Source organism: Carex rostrata, chromosome 27 (genome assembly GCF_964058835.1).
Source record: "Carex rostrata chromosome 27, lpCarRost1.2, whole genome shotgun sequence".
Taxonomy (NCBI): domain Eukaryota; kingdom Viridiplantae; phylum Streptophyta; class Magnoliopsida; order Poales; family Cyperaceae; genus Carex; species Carex rostrata.
The window spans coordinates 3,912,395-3,929,669 of record NC_135944.1 but is presented as its reverse complement, the minus strand read 5'-3'; the positions used below and the strand labels follow the sequence as shown (position 1 = coordinate 3,929,669).

Below are 17,275 nucleotides of genomic sequence, written 5' to 3'. Positions count from 1 at the left end.
TTAGTGTTTTTTCAAGGTTTTGGTGCTTTTTCTGTGGTGGCAACTTCTTGGATCAAGCGAAATTAAAATTTCATTATATAGCTTTCCATTCTAAGTTTAAATTTTATTGCGGCATTTGTCTAAATAAGTATATGTTTGTTTTATCTTTATTACTTTTCTGATTTTGAATAGCAAATAACATAGAATAATTAGCTTATTTAAAGAAGAATCAATATAATATATAGAGGGAAGATCTTACTTTAAATATATTCATTAATTTATTTTTCTCATTTTACATAGTATTATCCTATTAATATTTAACTTCTATTTTATTTTCTTTGTAAAAAATATTTAAGACTATGTTATATCATGAATTTTATAACTCCAGATACACCACATGGCATTCATTATAAATTTTTTCAAAAGTTATTTGGTGATATGTAGTTTCAAAACACTACATGGCATTCATTACTTTAAAAGGAGTTTCATCGGTTGAGTATATATTGAAATAATTTTAATTATTTTGATGTATATTATGTGTTATTATTTGAATTAATATTTGATTTACTCTCATATCTAAGATAAAGATTATAAATGTTAACTAAAAATATTATATTTAACAAGTAATATTTTAATGGTGGCTAACAATTTGAAATTACCAACAAAATGAATTGAAATTAAAATTAAAAGATATAAATAGTAGTTGTTCACGCACAACTTATTTTTATGCATGACTTTAAAGTATGTATTCTACTTTAAATTCACACATAAATTATGAGGATAATCTAACAATTGAAGAACAATGTGAAAGGTCACTCTTTAAATGATTGTAAAGGCCAATCTTATATTTTTGCTTATACAGAGAAGCCTAGCACTTTGTCAGCTGTGATTGATCCAGAGCAGCTAACGTCGGACAATGACTTTGTTTCTTGTAGTTATAATAGGAAGTATAATTTAAGGTTTAGTGCATGTTTTCTTTTTACTGGGTAAGGTTGTTTCTCTTTCTTCTGTACCAATATATAACCTAACAAAACATTACATTAGATAGATGGTTTTGTTAATTTTAATTGGGAATGCAATGGAGTTCTCAAGATGTAGGTTAGGTTTTAATTTGTATGTAAAAATTACTTTTTAGCAATGTGATCCTTAGTTTATTTGATAAAGAATTGCATGAAAAACTAGACGCGTAGTATATGTTGAAGTATACTAGCTTTGCTGGTGGCAATTTTTGCAAGCTAGCATATAATTTGTTTGTTAGTTTGTGAGCTAGTTAGCTAGTTAGTTTATTTAGCTTGTTTCAAAGTTATAAATAAATTGTTTTCAAATTTTTTTTAGTATCAATATATATGTTAGCGGCAATTCGCCACCAACCATAAAAAAAGAGAGTATATGTTGAAGTATATATGTGTTAAGTAAAATAAATTTAAAATAAGAACTCTACACCATTAAATACTTGTTTATTTGCAGTTGTTGGGTTAATTTTGATTGCAGGTTTATACAGGAGGGATTCAACACTCATTATGTTTTTTATCATCCGAATGAGATCTGGATGTGTTTGGTCAGTTTGCAATTAAGAACTAGGTTCAATTATTTAGTTGCTTTTTATTTTAAATTAACACTTTTCATTTGCAATTTTTTTATAACAAATTATGTTTAAGATGTTTGTTTGTAAATTGCTTCATTATTCGATCATAACAAGCTCATATTTGATTTCTTTTAAGACAATATCAAGGTTCATACAAAAATCTTTTGGGATTGATTACGTTAGCGGAAATTGTTTGAAACTATGTTATTGGATTTATTTCTTACTTCAACAATTTTAAGACTTTACTATGTGCAACAACCGGAATAATTGGTTTACTAAAATTTGAATCTAACTTGAATATATTGAGTTAGGAATTTTCTCAAGTTGACGAAATGCTTATTTAATTAATCTGTGTCAAGAAATGTTATTAACATATTATTATATATGCGCTTGATTCAATTTCTTATGTTGTGGTAACAATAATAGTAATTTAATCCATCATGATTAAAATAATTCACCAGTTAAAAGTGTAATATATATCTCAATATTATTGGGGTACTTAATTTACGTTTTTATTTTTGGGATTAATTTCGTCTAGATATTTCACATGATTGTTTTCAAATCCATTGTTACACCTATTATGCATTTTTGAATCTTTAATTAATTGGCTGTTTCACTGAGTTTTGCCCCTATTAATGCCTAAAAATGGCTTTATTTTATGGATCCAATTCTTTCAAGATCTCTTTGCTCGTTCCGCCTCCATATTATGTAAAAATTGTTGCCTAAAAGTTAATATTTAATCGAATATTTAATTTGTAAGTATTTTATAGTAAATTTGTGTGTATATATATGCAAAAGAACTTTTGTCACTTCAGTTTAAGAACATATAATTTACATCGTTTGTTCCCCAACTTTTAACATTTGGAGGCATATATTATGGAGGAAACAAGATTTCTAAGGCATATGATCAATCCCCTAGTTTACTACTTGTCAACTGGGCCCAAGATAGGTACTTATTCAGGAAACATCATACATATATTTTAGGTAATTATTCAAGAAACATATAATAAAACATATCCTTCCAATTAAAACTAAAACAAATGGTCCTTCAACTACCCCCTTTGAGTTCGAGCAGCTTCAATCTTTCTAGTGGCCTGAAAGGACAACCTTCATACCGGTCCACCAAAGTAAACAAAGCACAACGCCAGTTTCTCTTGAAATAAATAATAGCCATGAAGCACCAGAAACTGACCACAAAGAAAAGGGAGAAAGAACCAAACAATATGAGAAAATCGTTGCTGTCATTTGGGAAAGGTTGCATTGTGCTAGGAGTAGAGACACAACTTTTTGATAGGGGAGGCCCGCAAAGATTCGGGTTGCCTTCATAGCTACTATTATCAAATATTCTAAACTGTGGTTCCACACCTAATGTAGGACCGGATAAATCATTATAAGCGACAGAGAAGGATCCTAAGGCTAGTTTGGTCAACCCTCTCGGTATTTCTCCGGTCAACAACTTGTGAGAGAGGTCCAAACTTTCTAATTGCCACAAATTGAATATGGAATTCGGTATTGCGCCACTTAAATGGTTGTTGGACAAATCCAATGTTCTCAACGACTCCATTTGACCAATATCTTTCGAAATAGTGCCTGTGAAATTGTTTTTGTGCAAATCTAATTTGATCAAATTTTTATTATTTTCTAACCACAACATGACATGACCCTTGGATCTAGTATTAGAGAGGTCCAACACAAATAAATCATGTTGAGAATACAAGAAAGTGGGCTCAGCATCAATAATGCAATTAGCGAGTTCAAGTACCTGAAGCTGAAAAGGCAAATCCACAAGTTCAACTCGGAAGCTCAATGACCTTGTTGATAGACTCAAAATTTCAAGATTAGAATGATTCAAAAATGACTTTATGGACAGAGTCCCCTCAAACTGGTTATAGGAAAGTGAAAGGTACCTCAGAGACACAAGTCTTTCAAAAATGAAGGAGGGCAATTTGACTTGAAATTGATTATAATCAAGCTTCTAAATAGCGTTTATAGCGGTGTAGCGGGGAGACAAAAAAAAAAGCTTTAGCGAATAGCGGAGCTATAGCAAAAGCTATTATAAATAGTATTTTTTTATTTCAAAAATTATATTTTATATTTCTACTAAATACTAATAGTACAAAGAGTGATGCTTCTATGGACATAAGGGCCTATTTGTAAAATGAATATATTTTTATTTTTAAAGTTTAAACAGCCGATCCGATCCATTCATCTTGTTCTCCATATTAACATATCTTTGGAGACCAAATTTTACATTTTTCTGAATTTATTTACTATTTATTAAGATGGGTATAAAAAATATCCAATTCAGACCATTGAATTTTGTACCCATCTTAATAAATAGTAAAAAAAATCAGAAAAATGTAAAATTTGGTCTCCAAGCACATATTAATATGGAGAACAAGATGAACGGTTCGGATTGACTGTTTGAACTTTAAAAGTAAAAATATGTTCATTTTATAAATAGGTCCTTATGTCCATAGAAGGCTTTGCCTAGTAAAAATGTCTCATCAAGAAAAAAAATATCAAATTAATTAAGAAGTTCTAATATTATTCATATTAAACTAGTGTTTTAAATAGCGCGCTATAGCGTTTTCCGACCAAAAAAGCTATGGCGCTATGCCCAAATAGCGCCGCTATTTGAGCATAGCGCGATTTTTTTAACCCGTACGCTATTTCGCGATAAACGCTATTTAAACCATTGTATTAAACCAATACAAAGTTCAAATTGTCATTCAAAATATCCCTAATTCAAAAACTATCGATATATTTTATATTCAAAATATACCACTACCATATATTAATGCATGATACAAAATTTAATTGATATAGCGGTATAGCCCGCACATGTTCCATTGTATTGATATAGCTTAATAAAGTAAAAAAAAAAAACCAATCTAGATATTAAGGCCCATTAAAATTGCAAAATCATGTTTTCAGAAAAAAAAAATTGCAAAATCACAACCCATGTAGCATAGCGGACCGCTATTGCCGCTACGCGCTATGCGCTATAGCGGACCGCTATTACCGCTATAGCGGTCGTAGCTTGATTAGCGCAGTTTTAGCCCGTAGCTTAGCTTTTTGGGTCCAAAACCGCTATAGCGGCGCTATAGCTTCGCTATAGCTAGCTATTTAGAAGCTTGATTATAATGCAAGTCGACGAGCTTAAGAGAAGAAAGATTTCCCATACAAAGAGGAAGATTTCCAGCAATATTGTTGAATGAAAGATCTAGTTCTTCGAGATTTTTTAGTCGGCATAGTCCTATAATATTGACAAGAAAGGTCATTAAATAAAATAAATATTTTGAGCAAATTTAATAATGTGAAACATCTTTGATCTACCGGTGTAGAGATACAATAGAAATTATAACTTCTTTCCTATTGTAAGAACTAAAGTAACTTTAATTTTGAATTACATAATAAATACCTTTTGATGTTAAAGTACCGGTTAGACTATTGAACGCCAACGAAAGGGCTTTAAGAGAAGACCAATGTCCCAAATAGGGAAAACTCCCATTAAACATACATCCACTTAGACTAACCACCTCCAAATTTAGTGCACTAAGCTCTGTCAGATTTATCCAATAAAATATCAGTTTAATTTAAGAAAATAAAATAAGTGTTATGTTGTCATAAATATTAAATGATTCCAAGTTACCTTTGACAGGGACATTGCCTCCCATATAATTATAATCCAGATAAAGTGCTCGAAGTGATGATACTCCGGCTAAGGAGGAAATGATGCTTTTAGAGAGGTCGTTGTATGAAAGGTCTAGCAACTCTAGCTTTGTCAAACTGGACCAAGATGCAAATCCTGACAAAAGGGTGCGTGCATCAGCAAACATAAACAACCTATTTTTCTCTTAATAAGCTTGTCAGGAATGATTGCGTTAGGAATTGCTCATTTTTCCTTCTCTTATAAACTAAGGTAAATATATATTTTTGAGTTTGTTTTATTTTTTTGTTCTCTTATAAACTGGACCAAAATTTGCATCTCTAAATACAATTGGAAAGTATAACTAATTTATATAGTAAAGGCTTGGTGCCTTAATTTACTATAAATTCATTTACATATTATGACCTGTCCCTAGAATCACGTTATACATCAACAATTACAGTTCAGTCCTGTTGTAGTCTTCATAAATCAAGCAAAATGAGAAGTGTGTTAGTACATAATACTTAAACAAGAAAGGAACGTGAAGATACATACCAGCACCATCCGTACAATTGTTTATCCCACGTCTAGATAATGACAGAAATCTTAGGTGACGGAGAGGCAAGAACATAGTGGCATTTAGTAAAATGACCTGATGATAATCATTATCGGATATACCGAGGTCAAGTTGAGTGATGTGGCCAGTGATTGAATCGCAGGTTACTCTTTCGCATTGACAGCATTCCTTGCCGTCCCAATTGCCATAGTAAGACAGAAAGGGTAAGGAAGCATTTATCTGTAGAAGAGCAGATCTCTCCTCTTCCCTGCATGACATTAATATCCTCCAGTCCTCGAACTCTGACCCGCTCACACATACATTCTCCAACAGTACAAGAAACAGAACCAGAACCAGAAGCGCTACCATCAATATTAACTTCATTGCTTCTGTTGTGGTATTCATGGCTTCAATAGACAACATATGTTGCCTGATTTATAGGAAAGAATGATCATGATCTTAATTAATTGTTTAAAAGAATCTAATGGTCCTTCAATTGAGTAATTGACCAATTACCTATCACAGTTGACGAGGAAGTTGAAAGGTCTTCAAATGTGATAATGAACCGCAGGAGCATCATAAAATATGTATCCCTCGGATGATGTCATTTCCGAATTTAAAGCATGTAATAATTGTTTTAATTTAATTTCTAGTCCTTCAAAGAGTCAAGATATATATCGAACCACTATTTAAGGTCAATGCTTTAGTATATTTTATTTATCTAATTTTTAACAAATAAATCAGGATCGCAACCAGTCCAGGCAAACAGTCCTGTCAAGATTGTAAGAATTAATTATATTCATATTCTTAGCTAGAACGAATTTTCAGAATTAGTTCTCTATATATATTTTCTTTAGAAGAAGTCTCACGTTGATAGTGATGTGACACAGACATCTCTTGGTAAAAATAAATCTCCTTACTCCTTGCAATTTAAGTTTGTTTCAATTATTTGTTTTGTTTTTCTTATATAGGGTCAGGATTTGCCACTTATAGCCAACTTCATGTACGCAAATATTATGTTGAAAAGAAATAATTAGTTTCTAAATCGTCTACCATAGACTGCTGATTTTAAAATTCTTTCTGAAAATGAGAACAGAAATTTGAAAGAGTTAGGATCACTAAGTATTGATGGTGCAGGAAGGTAAAGACCGAGCAAGTCTTCGCATTTCTCTATCAGAGAAGAGTCTAGTCGTTAACCTCTTTGGCACGTAGGAGATATATCTTCGTCGATTAGACCTTCTCGTCCTTAACCTTTTTGGCACGTATAATTAAGGAGAAATATATGTACATGGTGGGCTCACTTCGGATTGACAAATCAATTTAAATAGAAAATATTTCTAAATTTCTTAGAAAGAACTTTTTGAATCAAAAGACTTAATTTGTAACATATTGTATATATATAGTTGGCTATAAATGACAACATCAAACTCTATATAAGAAAAACCAACCAAACAACTGAAACAAGCTTAAAATGTAAAGACTAAGGAGAAGTATTTTATCAAGAAATTTTGTCACATCACAAGTAATACATGCCGACTTCTAAAGGAATAATAGGCTTCTAATTCTGAAAATTCTTTGTGAAGACCTCTTGACACTTAATTACAGTTCAATACATGTCTTTGCATCTCTCTAAGTTGGAGTCTTAGTCTGAGTCTTCGTTATAACGATTAGAGGCTAAGAATATTGTAACTTTTGCAGATAAGGTCTTCTCGCTGTCACCTTTTCTGCATGTGGGACATATATGTACATGGTGGGGCCCACTAAGTAGTGACAAATCAAATTGCAGCATCTTTTAGCATCAAAATTGACATAGCAGATCGGTCTACAAGTGGCTGATCACTTAAGATGGTGGGGCCCACTAAGGAGGTACCACACCCTTAAAACTATTGAATTAGAAACTTAATTTTAATCTAAACATGTGGAGATTCCTAAACACGTGGTGGTGTCGTGTTCACCTGACAGTTAATTTTTTTGCATATGCGATCTCATGCTACAAGGGGAAAATATGAGAAAAAGAGAGATGAAATATGAGTTGAGGTGTGCCCTATGCGACAACTGCCCCAGCCATTGAATCTATAATGGTACATTTTTTATAAAAATCGAGGAATAGTATTTGTCATCAGAATGGTAATTTCTAACAATTGTAAAAATAGGAATAGTACCATTCCTCAATAGGAGTATAAACACTATAAAATTGAGGAACAGTACTGTGAAAAAAGAGTATAATTTTGAAAATATAAAAATAGGAGTATAATTTTAAACTGTTACTTTGGAGTGCATATGAGTGGGTAGAATTTTATTTGTGTCAATTTGGAGTTGGTTTGAGCCGATTCGGATTTGAAACGAGAAAGTTATGGACCAAAAGGTCTTGAAGGGACTCATTTGTAATGTTTTTGGACAACCAGAGGCCTTTTTATAAGTTTTCATGGGATGTTGTCGTGAGTCAAAGGATTTGAGGGGCCTCAGCTAAAATAGAATCTGGGTGACTGACAAGTGAGCCCGGCCCGTCAGTGATAGTTGGGCCATCTTATTTCGCTGGGAGCATCTCTTGTTGCATCAGATCCCGTGCATTCACCAAGATTCGCGTCTATTTTGAAATTCTCCTCTGCACACTTAAATAGGAAAGGATCAACTTGCTTTAAACTTCGTGCAAAGCTGATTATCAGATATCGACGCCAGCAGCCTTCTGAAATTCTTCCGGAATTATTTGGGCTTCCTTTCATCTCTGATTTATTTGGGCATTTTAATCTTTGCTTTTTGGGCTTTCTCGAAATGGGCTTCTTGTCTTCATTTTGACAAAAATAGGACCCTGCTCTGCTGTTATTCTTTATTTCTATATGAAGGACAAGGTATAATTAGTCAATAAAAAATTGCAAAGCGATCCCTGTTATTTGTTTATTGAGCGAGTATATGGTACTTTGCATATCACAGGTTATTACCGTGCTACGGCTCTATATTCGAGTTTTCAAATCCTAACAGTCGATCCGAACCGTTCATCTTGTTCTCCATATTAATATGTGTTTGGAGTACAAATTTTACATTTTTTGAAATTTTTTTACTATTTTTTTAGATATTTAGAAAATCACTTGATCTGAAAATTCTGGACCATCCAAAAACAGTGATTTTCAATAAATCTAAAAAAATAGTACAAAAATTTCAAAAAATATAAAATTTGGTCTCCAAACACATTAATATGGAGAACAAGATAAACGGTTTGGATCGACCGTTCGAATTTGAAAAGTCGAATATAGAGCCATAGTACAGTAACAAATCGTAATATGCATAGTACCATAGACTCACTCTTGTTTATTTATATTTTGTTGAAACAGTAGACTTGTGTAAATGAAGATTCTAATCGAGCTTCCTTTTTGTTTGTTTTTGAGAATATATATAAAAGATAATGCCTTTCTCAATTTCATGATTAAATGGGTGTATTACATCCCCTCAATTTCAATTTTCAAGGGACGCCTCCATTCGCTCCATTCTTATGAATTTTGAATTTTCTGATTTGCTAGCAACCCCTTTTATAATGCTTTCAATTTATCCATTTAATTACCATTATCTTTTTTATTTCTCCTAATTTTACTTATTCTTCCATTTCTCATTTTTTTAGGATTCAATATTACTGTGGTAAAATATGCTTCAATGGCTCACAAGCTTGATTTCGACAATTGGAATTGAATATTCGACCCTTGATTTGGAATTGAAGGAATCAGTCGGAATTGACATAATCAATAATTAGATTCTTCTCATAATTTTGTAATTTTTTTTCCTACAATTATTCAATTATAAGATTTTTTTTCTCATAATTTTAATGTACATGCATACCGTTTAAATCTAGTTAGATCAGCCACCCAACTTACTTGTCAAATCTAACATCAATTAATGTTTATGAAAATGAAAGAGCTGAGTCCTCCCTTGAAAAAAAAATACACTTTTATCTTTTTGTTACCAAACACTATAAAAATACTTTCAAGAAAATTTTAGATTCTCACACACTAAATAATTACATACGAAATAAAAAAGCCCAAAAATATTCTCTCTCTTTACCTTCATTGAATATATCCCATTTTTTTTTAACAAGGAAAAAAAAAATATATCCTATTTTTTTAGATTATTTCATTCTCTCTTTCTTTACATCAAACGGGCCTTGATAGGCCTACTGAGAACTCATTTGAGAGTGATAACTAGAGTACTTTAGTAACACAATTTGCGAGTTATTTGCATTTAATTCGTTTGTTCGACGTTTTCAAACTGAACACCGACTAAAATGCAAAAAAAAAAAATATTTGTAAATAAAAAGCAAATCATTCTCGGATTATATCTTAATTATTTATGAATTACATATTTTTACATCATAACCTTCAGGGCAGGAGTCCGCATTTCCTCTGAGGTAACATAATACTTCTATTAACACAATGATCTTCCAATCAGAAGATTATTTAATATAATTAATATACGCGTGGATTTCAATCGGAAGGTTATGATGTAAAAAGTAATATTTTGTTACCTCAGGTAATATGTAATGCCATCCTTTAACCTCAATTGAAAGGTTTTTTTTCCAGATTTCCCAAAAAAACATCGAGACTATATACATGAGAATGACTTTTAGATAGTAATTAAATTAAGAGTGATGTTTCTGTGCATACAAGGACCTATTTGTAAAATGAACATATTTTTATTTTCAAAGTTCAAATAGTCGATCCGAACCGTTCATCTTGTTCTCCATATTAATATGTGTTTGGAGACCAAATTTTACATTTTTTTGAAATTTTTTACTATTTATTAAGATGAGTACAAAAAAATATCAAATTCAGACCATTGAATTTTGTACCCATCTTAATAAATAGTAAAAAAATTCAGAAAAATGTAAAATTTGGTCCCCGAGCACATATTAATATGGAGAACAAGTTGAACGGTTCGGATCAACTGTTTGAACTTTGAAAATAAAAATATGTTCATTTTACAAATAGATCATTGTATGCACAGAAGCATTTGCCTTAAATTAAATCAAATCTTCTATATCAATCTGGTTCTTCAAAGGACAAAGGGTCATTACATAAATCATATTTATAACTTTTACAGAGAAAGAATAGACAAAAAAAAAAAAAAATCTAAACAGTTTACTAAATGTCATGTTAATAAATAATAACTACCCAATTTAATTAATTTTAATTTAATTTGTTTTTTTAATAATATTAATTGTGGTACATAGATATATTGTTTGATCCAATGCAGTCAGAGAGTCAAAAAAGAAAAAGAAAAGAAACACAGTTAAGACGAAATTAACATGTGCAAATTGCTTGAGAGTTGAGACATAAGTGCAAAGAAAAACCGAAATCTTTATTAATATTTAAAAAATATATAAAATTTAATATTCTGCATCTAATTCGGAAAAAATAAAAATATGTCCAATCCGGAGAATAATTCTCCGGATGAAGGCTATTTTTCGGGAAAAATATTCTCGTGCGGATTCATAATATCTTTTTAGCGAATTATTCTCTGAATTTGTGTTTCTGGATAATACTTTTCTGGATTTGTTTTTTTTTTAAATTAAACAAAAAATGTTATGATTGGTTTATTTTTTGTATTTGATTGTATTGTGAAAATACGGTGGTCTTCTATTTTTGAAAAAAGAATAAGAATTTTTTCTGACAAAAGTCACACGAAATGATTTTCTATCTTTTTTATTCAAAATGAATACAATATATTATAAAGGACTTGGCTACGGTGCTACGGGTAGCTAAGAGGCCTCCGTGCTACGGCTCAATATTTGAGTTTTCAAAATTCTAACGGTCGATCCGAACCGTTCATCTTGTTCTCCATATTAATATGTGCTTGGAGACCAAATTTTATATTTTTCTGAATTTTTTTACTATTTATTAAGCCACTTTGAAAACCGCTGATCCAACGGTGGCTTAACAAAACAGTAAAACCAGAAACTACCGTTGGATCAGCGGTTTTCAAAGTGGCTTAATAAATAGTAAAAAAATTCAGAAAAATGTAAAATTTGGTCTCCAAGCACATATTAATATGGAGAACAAGATGAACGGTTCGGATCGACCGTTAGGATTTTGAAAACTCGAATATTGAGCCGTAGCACGGAGGCCTCTTAGCTACCCGTAGCATATTAGCCAAATCCATATTATAAATTCATTAAATTCAAATTTGAGTCTAGTTATATTTTTAATAAATGATAAAGTAGAAATTTAGAAAGTATTTTAATATAAATGAAAATAAAATCAATAAATTTGTAAGATTTTGGAGTTCAGAGAGAATTAGACGTAATTTGGAAGTGTTTGAAGGGTATACATGAAATCCCCCAAAGTTTATTGCTGTAGAAATATAATAATATACTGTTACCTTCCGGTGGTCACGGTCAGTGGCTCAGTGCGTCGCATTTATTTTATTGGTTGCAAAAGTTGAAAACTGAGAAAAGTTTGGGTTGGTGGCGCATGCGACGCGGGGTTCAACTAGAAATTAATAAGTTAGATATGCGATCCAGCGGTGTCGATGCTGCAAGCCCGGGTCCCAACAAGCATTTAATGGATTACACAGCAAACGAAACCACACCCCAATTCCTCTGAGGTAACAGAATATTTTTATTAAAACATGGGTCGTCCGATCAGAAATCTATCCTTTAATATTCGTGTGGATGTTAATCGGAAAGTGATGATCTAAAATGTAATATTCTGTTACATTAAGTAATATTAATATGTAATGCCTTTCTTTAAGCTTAACCTCATTTGAAAAGTTTTTTCTTTGAAACGTCTCCATCACGTTCAGATTTCCAAGAAACCTCGATAGCATATATGAGAATGACTCTTAAATAACAATTAAATTTCAATCTACTTCTTCAAAGGACAAAAGGGTTATTACATAAATCATATTTATAACATGTAAAAACAAAAAGTAGACCCAAAAAAAAAAAAACTTTCTAAACAATTTACTAAATATCATATTAACTAATAAATTACACATGAAGTTTACTTTCTGATAAATTTGATTTATAATAAATAACTTGTATCTAACATCAACAAATTAATATTAATACTAATATATCCTGCCTTGATTCAAAAAGCAACACAGAATAATATATTATTAAATCAATATAAATCAACTAAGTGTCGTGTGGTGCGGTGTGGGCAATTCACATCCTCTCCAATACCTGATAAGGGAATCTTTTACAACTATTAGATCTGAACCGTTCCTTTTAATTTGGAACGAATCTCAAAGCCCAAAATACAGCTCGCGACCCGAATCTCAATTAGTCTGAAACTGTAAAGTAAGTGTGATCCTCTGCAATACCGGAGAGGATACCGATTCTGGTGTAGGTACAAGTACAACCATTGCATATTATATTATTATGTTTAAAGAGCAATGTATATTGCGATTCCATGTGTCATAATCTCTGCACATCCCTGCACCGCATATGAACTCATTTACTACTTGTTACTTTTTATTAAGTGTCGCCAATCCAGTGGCTAAATGTGGCACATGACTCAAAGAGTAATATGTTGTATGATATATTAGCAGTGCATTTTAATAACGAAATATAAATACTTGGTAGGATTTTATCATATATAGATTATCTGCATGCCATCCGTAGAAAGACTTCCATTAAAACCCTAAAACTTAATTTAAGATTCGCCCATCTCTATCTCTTTCTTCCACCCCCTTCCTTCCTCCCTCTGCTCTTTCCTCATCGTGACAAATATTAGATCTTCAGCTAAACCGCAACCATGAGAGACCAGAAGAAGGAGAGGAGTTTTCTTGTCTCATTTATATTTCTTATTGTTTTACTCAGGGATTTACACAGAGATCTCTTTTAGCTTTCCTTTTTTATTTCTTATTTTCATGTGAATTTACCCAGATCTCTCTGTTTGTGTTGTTTTTTGTTATTTTTTTTTTAGATTTTTTATTTTTATGGCAATTTACTCAGATCTAGATCTGCGTTGTTTATATATTTTTTAGAATATCTTATTTGTTCGAGAATTTACACCGATCGGCGTTTATTTTTTCAGATTTTGTATTTTCTCGTGACCTGTGTTGTTTTTTCATTGTTCTTTTATCTCTTGTTTTTATTTTTATTTTTTAGATGCCTTATTTTTCTTCTTCTGAATTTATTCAGATGTTTTTTATTTTTATTTTTATAGATTTTTAGATTTATTAAAAGTATAATATATTTCTTAGAATTTACTTAATTTCAATCTGAGGGCTTGGTGGTGGGCTTGCTGGGATTTCTAATTAAAATGGGCTTTTTAATGTACTTAATTGATGGTTGGCTGGAGTCTGCTTCAGCCTTATTTATGTGCTCTTGGAGGCTGCATCGTAAGGGAAGTAAATCTGCTGCAATTCTTTGGAATCGCAGGAACCTGCTTTTCCAAATCAAACCATCTATTTTTTTGGAATACACCGATCTCAAAAATAGTTGGTTTTAAGCACAAATCTCAAAACAAATGGATGGTTTGATTTGGAAAAGTCGCAGCAGATTTATTTCCGTTCTCTAAACCTAAAACTCTCAGCCGCTGAGCCGCTAAAACCTAAAACTCACTCACTCAGATACTGTTTCTCTGTCTCCCTCATAATGGCGGCGCATGAAGAGGTGGTGGCTCAAACTGTTAACACGAGGTATGCATTTCATAAAAAAATGTTTTTGATTTGTTGATCGTGATTTGTACTATAAAATAATATGAATCATTTTGTATTTTCTGGAGTGTGTGTGCGGTTGTCTATGAAATACTTTTGTTTTAGGATAATTGGAAATAAATGTCCATATCAGTGAATGTATGTCTTTGTAGTTTTGAGAAACTAATTTTATCTTTTGTACACAAAGCATAGGGGTTGCTGGTTCTTTTCACCTTTCCCTTTTAGAGCTGAATTTGGCTGTAAATAAGTAAAAATTCACTGTGTATGATTTCTGTTCTGTCATTCGGATTGTCTGTGTAGTTTCGAGAAACTAATTCTATCCTTTGTACACTTTTGCACTGGTCTGTAGAAACCAAATAACTTATATAATTTTGTTCCTAACAACTATAAATTAGATGACATATATATCTATTATTTTAAACTTTCATAAAACATGGTATACGCTAGTTCATAAACAAAACTTCTGTTAAAAGAACCTTTGGCAGCCCTTTTGGTGTTTGTTGTTGCAATGCTTTAGCTATAATGGATATTGCACTATAGCCTGAATTTTGATGCTATAACACTTACCTTTGGCAGCCCTTAAATTGTTAATTTTTATTTTTTCTTCAAGGTATTGGTGCATCATCTGCGGTGGCACCTTCCTGGATCCACATGCATTTATGCATCATTATGATGATTTTCACCCCAAATTTAAAATGGACTGCAAAGTTTGTCTCAACCGGTATGTGTTTTTGTCTCAACAGTATCATTTATTTCTTTTTCTATTATTCTATTAACATTTAACTAATTTTTTATTTTCTTTGTAAAACAGTTTCAAAAAACAGGCAGAATATGATTTTCATTTCCGTCAGGAGCACCACAGGGGTGTTTCACACATGTTTGCTGTGCAGGCCTTCGGCGATACCCTTTTCCAAAGATAATCTAACAATTATATTGAGAATATAAAAAAGAGTATAATTTTGAAAATATAAAAATAGGAGTATTTGGTGATAAGTTAATATTTGATTTACTCTCATATCTAAAATGAAAAATATAAATGTGAAATTAAAAACATGATATTTTAACTAGTAATATTTTAATGGTGGCTAACAAGTTAAAATTTCCCCACAAATGAATTGAAATAAAAATTAGAAAGATATAAATAGTAGTTGTTCATGCACAACTCATTTTTATGCATGACTTTAAACCTAATTGCTCCAAATGGAAGACGTGTAATGGTGGCTAAAAGAAAGCACACATATTACACAAATTACAGAGAGAATAATGCGGCTGTAATCCCACTAATGAGGAAATCCAAATTAGATTCCTCGGAGTATGTCCAGGATGATTGCCTCTCGTTTGAATGTATAATGAGTACTACAAAGTGGGCCCTTCCTGAAGTGGTAAAAAAGAAACAGCAATCAGCCTTTCCCAATAGAAGAGCGGTAAATTAAGGCGCAGATGTTACATTCGTAGTCGGTAATGTCACTGCACTTTGAGATTTGTAAAGTTGTTGACCATCAGTCTACCAATGGCCTTCATATGCATGCATTGAGAGAGTATACATGCTAGCCTTGATTGACGACAACTTTTCAAACCACAAAATCATAGTCTACTATTGTTTGAGTATTGTTTTGTTATTTTTTTTTTATGAATAGTCAATGATGTGTTGAAGTAATTAATACGTGCACACTAAGTGCTTTTTAATGAATAAAAACTTTTAATTCTTCTAATTCTTATCAGACGAAGAGCAAAATTTTCGTACTAAATTATAGTAATTTAAGAAGTAATATGGAAGCGCCCTATAGTAATTTAAGAAGTCAATGTGTTGAAGTAATTATATGGAAGCGCCATATGTTAATTACGAAGTAATTTCTAACATGTTCTCACCCATGCATGCACCATTTTCAATGACTGATCCAAAAAATTTACGCATAAAAGCAATCGCCATATGGACTTCATTTTTACACATAAAAGCAAATCGCCAGTTCTAAAGAGTTTCAATCGACTGATCCAAAATTTGGTACTTTTTATTTCTTACATTTTTTGTAAATTCTGTTTTTTTGGTAAGAAAAGTAAATTTCAGATAAAGAGCAAAGGTGTATTATTGATAAAAGGTAGATAACATGCAACAAAAATTAAGAAGCATCAAAAGCTTCTCTCTTACAATCAGATCTGAAATAAAAGTAAAAAGTTCAAGAAAAAGAGGCAGAGAGTGAAAGAGGAGCCGCTGAGATTTCGGAACAGATCATTAATTAAAATCCTATCTCAGTTTTAAAAGGTAAAAATTAAAGGTCCATGGGGTTGCCTTTAGTCTTTGGTTTAAATGGTTAAACAAAAAGGACAGTTATATACCGGTTAATTTTGCTTATATACCCAAAATTCAATGTTTTTAAATTATGATGTATCCTATCTATTGCATTGAAGTATTTATAACATCTATTACTAATTGCAAACTCCACCATATGATTCAATATGTTATATATTTTACATTTTTTCTTTAATTGAATTGGAAAAGCTTTTATCCTCGTATATTTTTAAAGAACTGAACTAATTCAGAATAATAATTGAAGCATTTATGACATTTAAAAAACATTGTTATCCTCATATATTTTTGCTTGTTTCTCATATTTTTTTTCTATTTTTTGTCAAATATATATTAATATTTCAGCTTTTAGGTGGGCTTTGATAAGATCAATATAATATAGAGATAAACTTAATATATTTAGTAGAAAATTTACTTCTATTATTAATATTCTTTTACTTCATTCAAAATACTCCTTACACATTATATAGACTCATAGGAACTTTCTATACACTCCACTATACTAAATAATATTTAATCCTCTCATTAACCATCTCTATTTTCTATACA

The 17,275-nt window shown here is 31.4% G+C and overlaps 1 protein-coding gene and 1 long non-coding RNA gene across 2 annotated transcripts; one reads left to right on the top strand and one right to left on the bottom strand.

Moving 5' to 3' along the window:
* Positions 1-4,359: 4,359 nt before the first annotated feature.
* Positions 4,360-6,155, bottom strand: LOC144545233 (putative receptor-like protein 8). The gene is made up of 4 exons (XM_078293820.1): positions 5,772-6,155; positions 5,220-5,375; positions 4,989-5,129; positions 4,360-4,823 (listed from the first exon to the last, which is right to left on the bottom strand). The coding sequence occupies exons 1-4, from the start codon at positions 6,139-6,141 to the stop codon at positions 4,690-4,692; spliced, it is 801 nt and encodes a 266-aa protein (XP_078149946.1). The 5' UTR covers positions 6,142-6,155; the 3' UTR covers positions 4,360-4,689.
* A 7,257-nt stretch (positions 6,156-13,412) lies between these two features.
* On the top strand, positions 13,413-16,083 carry LOC144545285 (uncharacterized). Its single transcript, XR_013508460.1, has 3 exons — positions 13,413-14,403; positions 15,032-15,142; positions 15,233-16,083. It is a non-coding gene; the product is annotated as an uncharacterized LOC144545285 (long non-coding RNA).
* The last annotated feature ends 1,192 nt before the right edge of the window (positions 16,084-17,275 follow it).

Excerpts from the sequence above, each read along its gene's own strand:
- LOC144545233 (XM_078293820.1), bottom strand. The coding sequence starts at position 6,141 with ATGGTAGCGCTTCTGGTTCTGGTTCTGTTTCTTGTACTGTTGGAGAAT. Across the intron at positions 5,130-5,219 it reads AGGCAATGTCCCTGTCAAAG|AGCTTAGTGCACTAAATTTG; the intron begins GTAACTTGGAAT and ends TAAATCTGACAG. Across the intron at positions 4,824-4,988 it reads CGGTACTTTAACATCAAAAG|GACTATGCCGACTAAAAAAT; the intron begins GTATTTATTATG and ends TCAATATTATAG.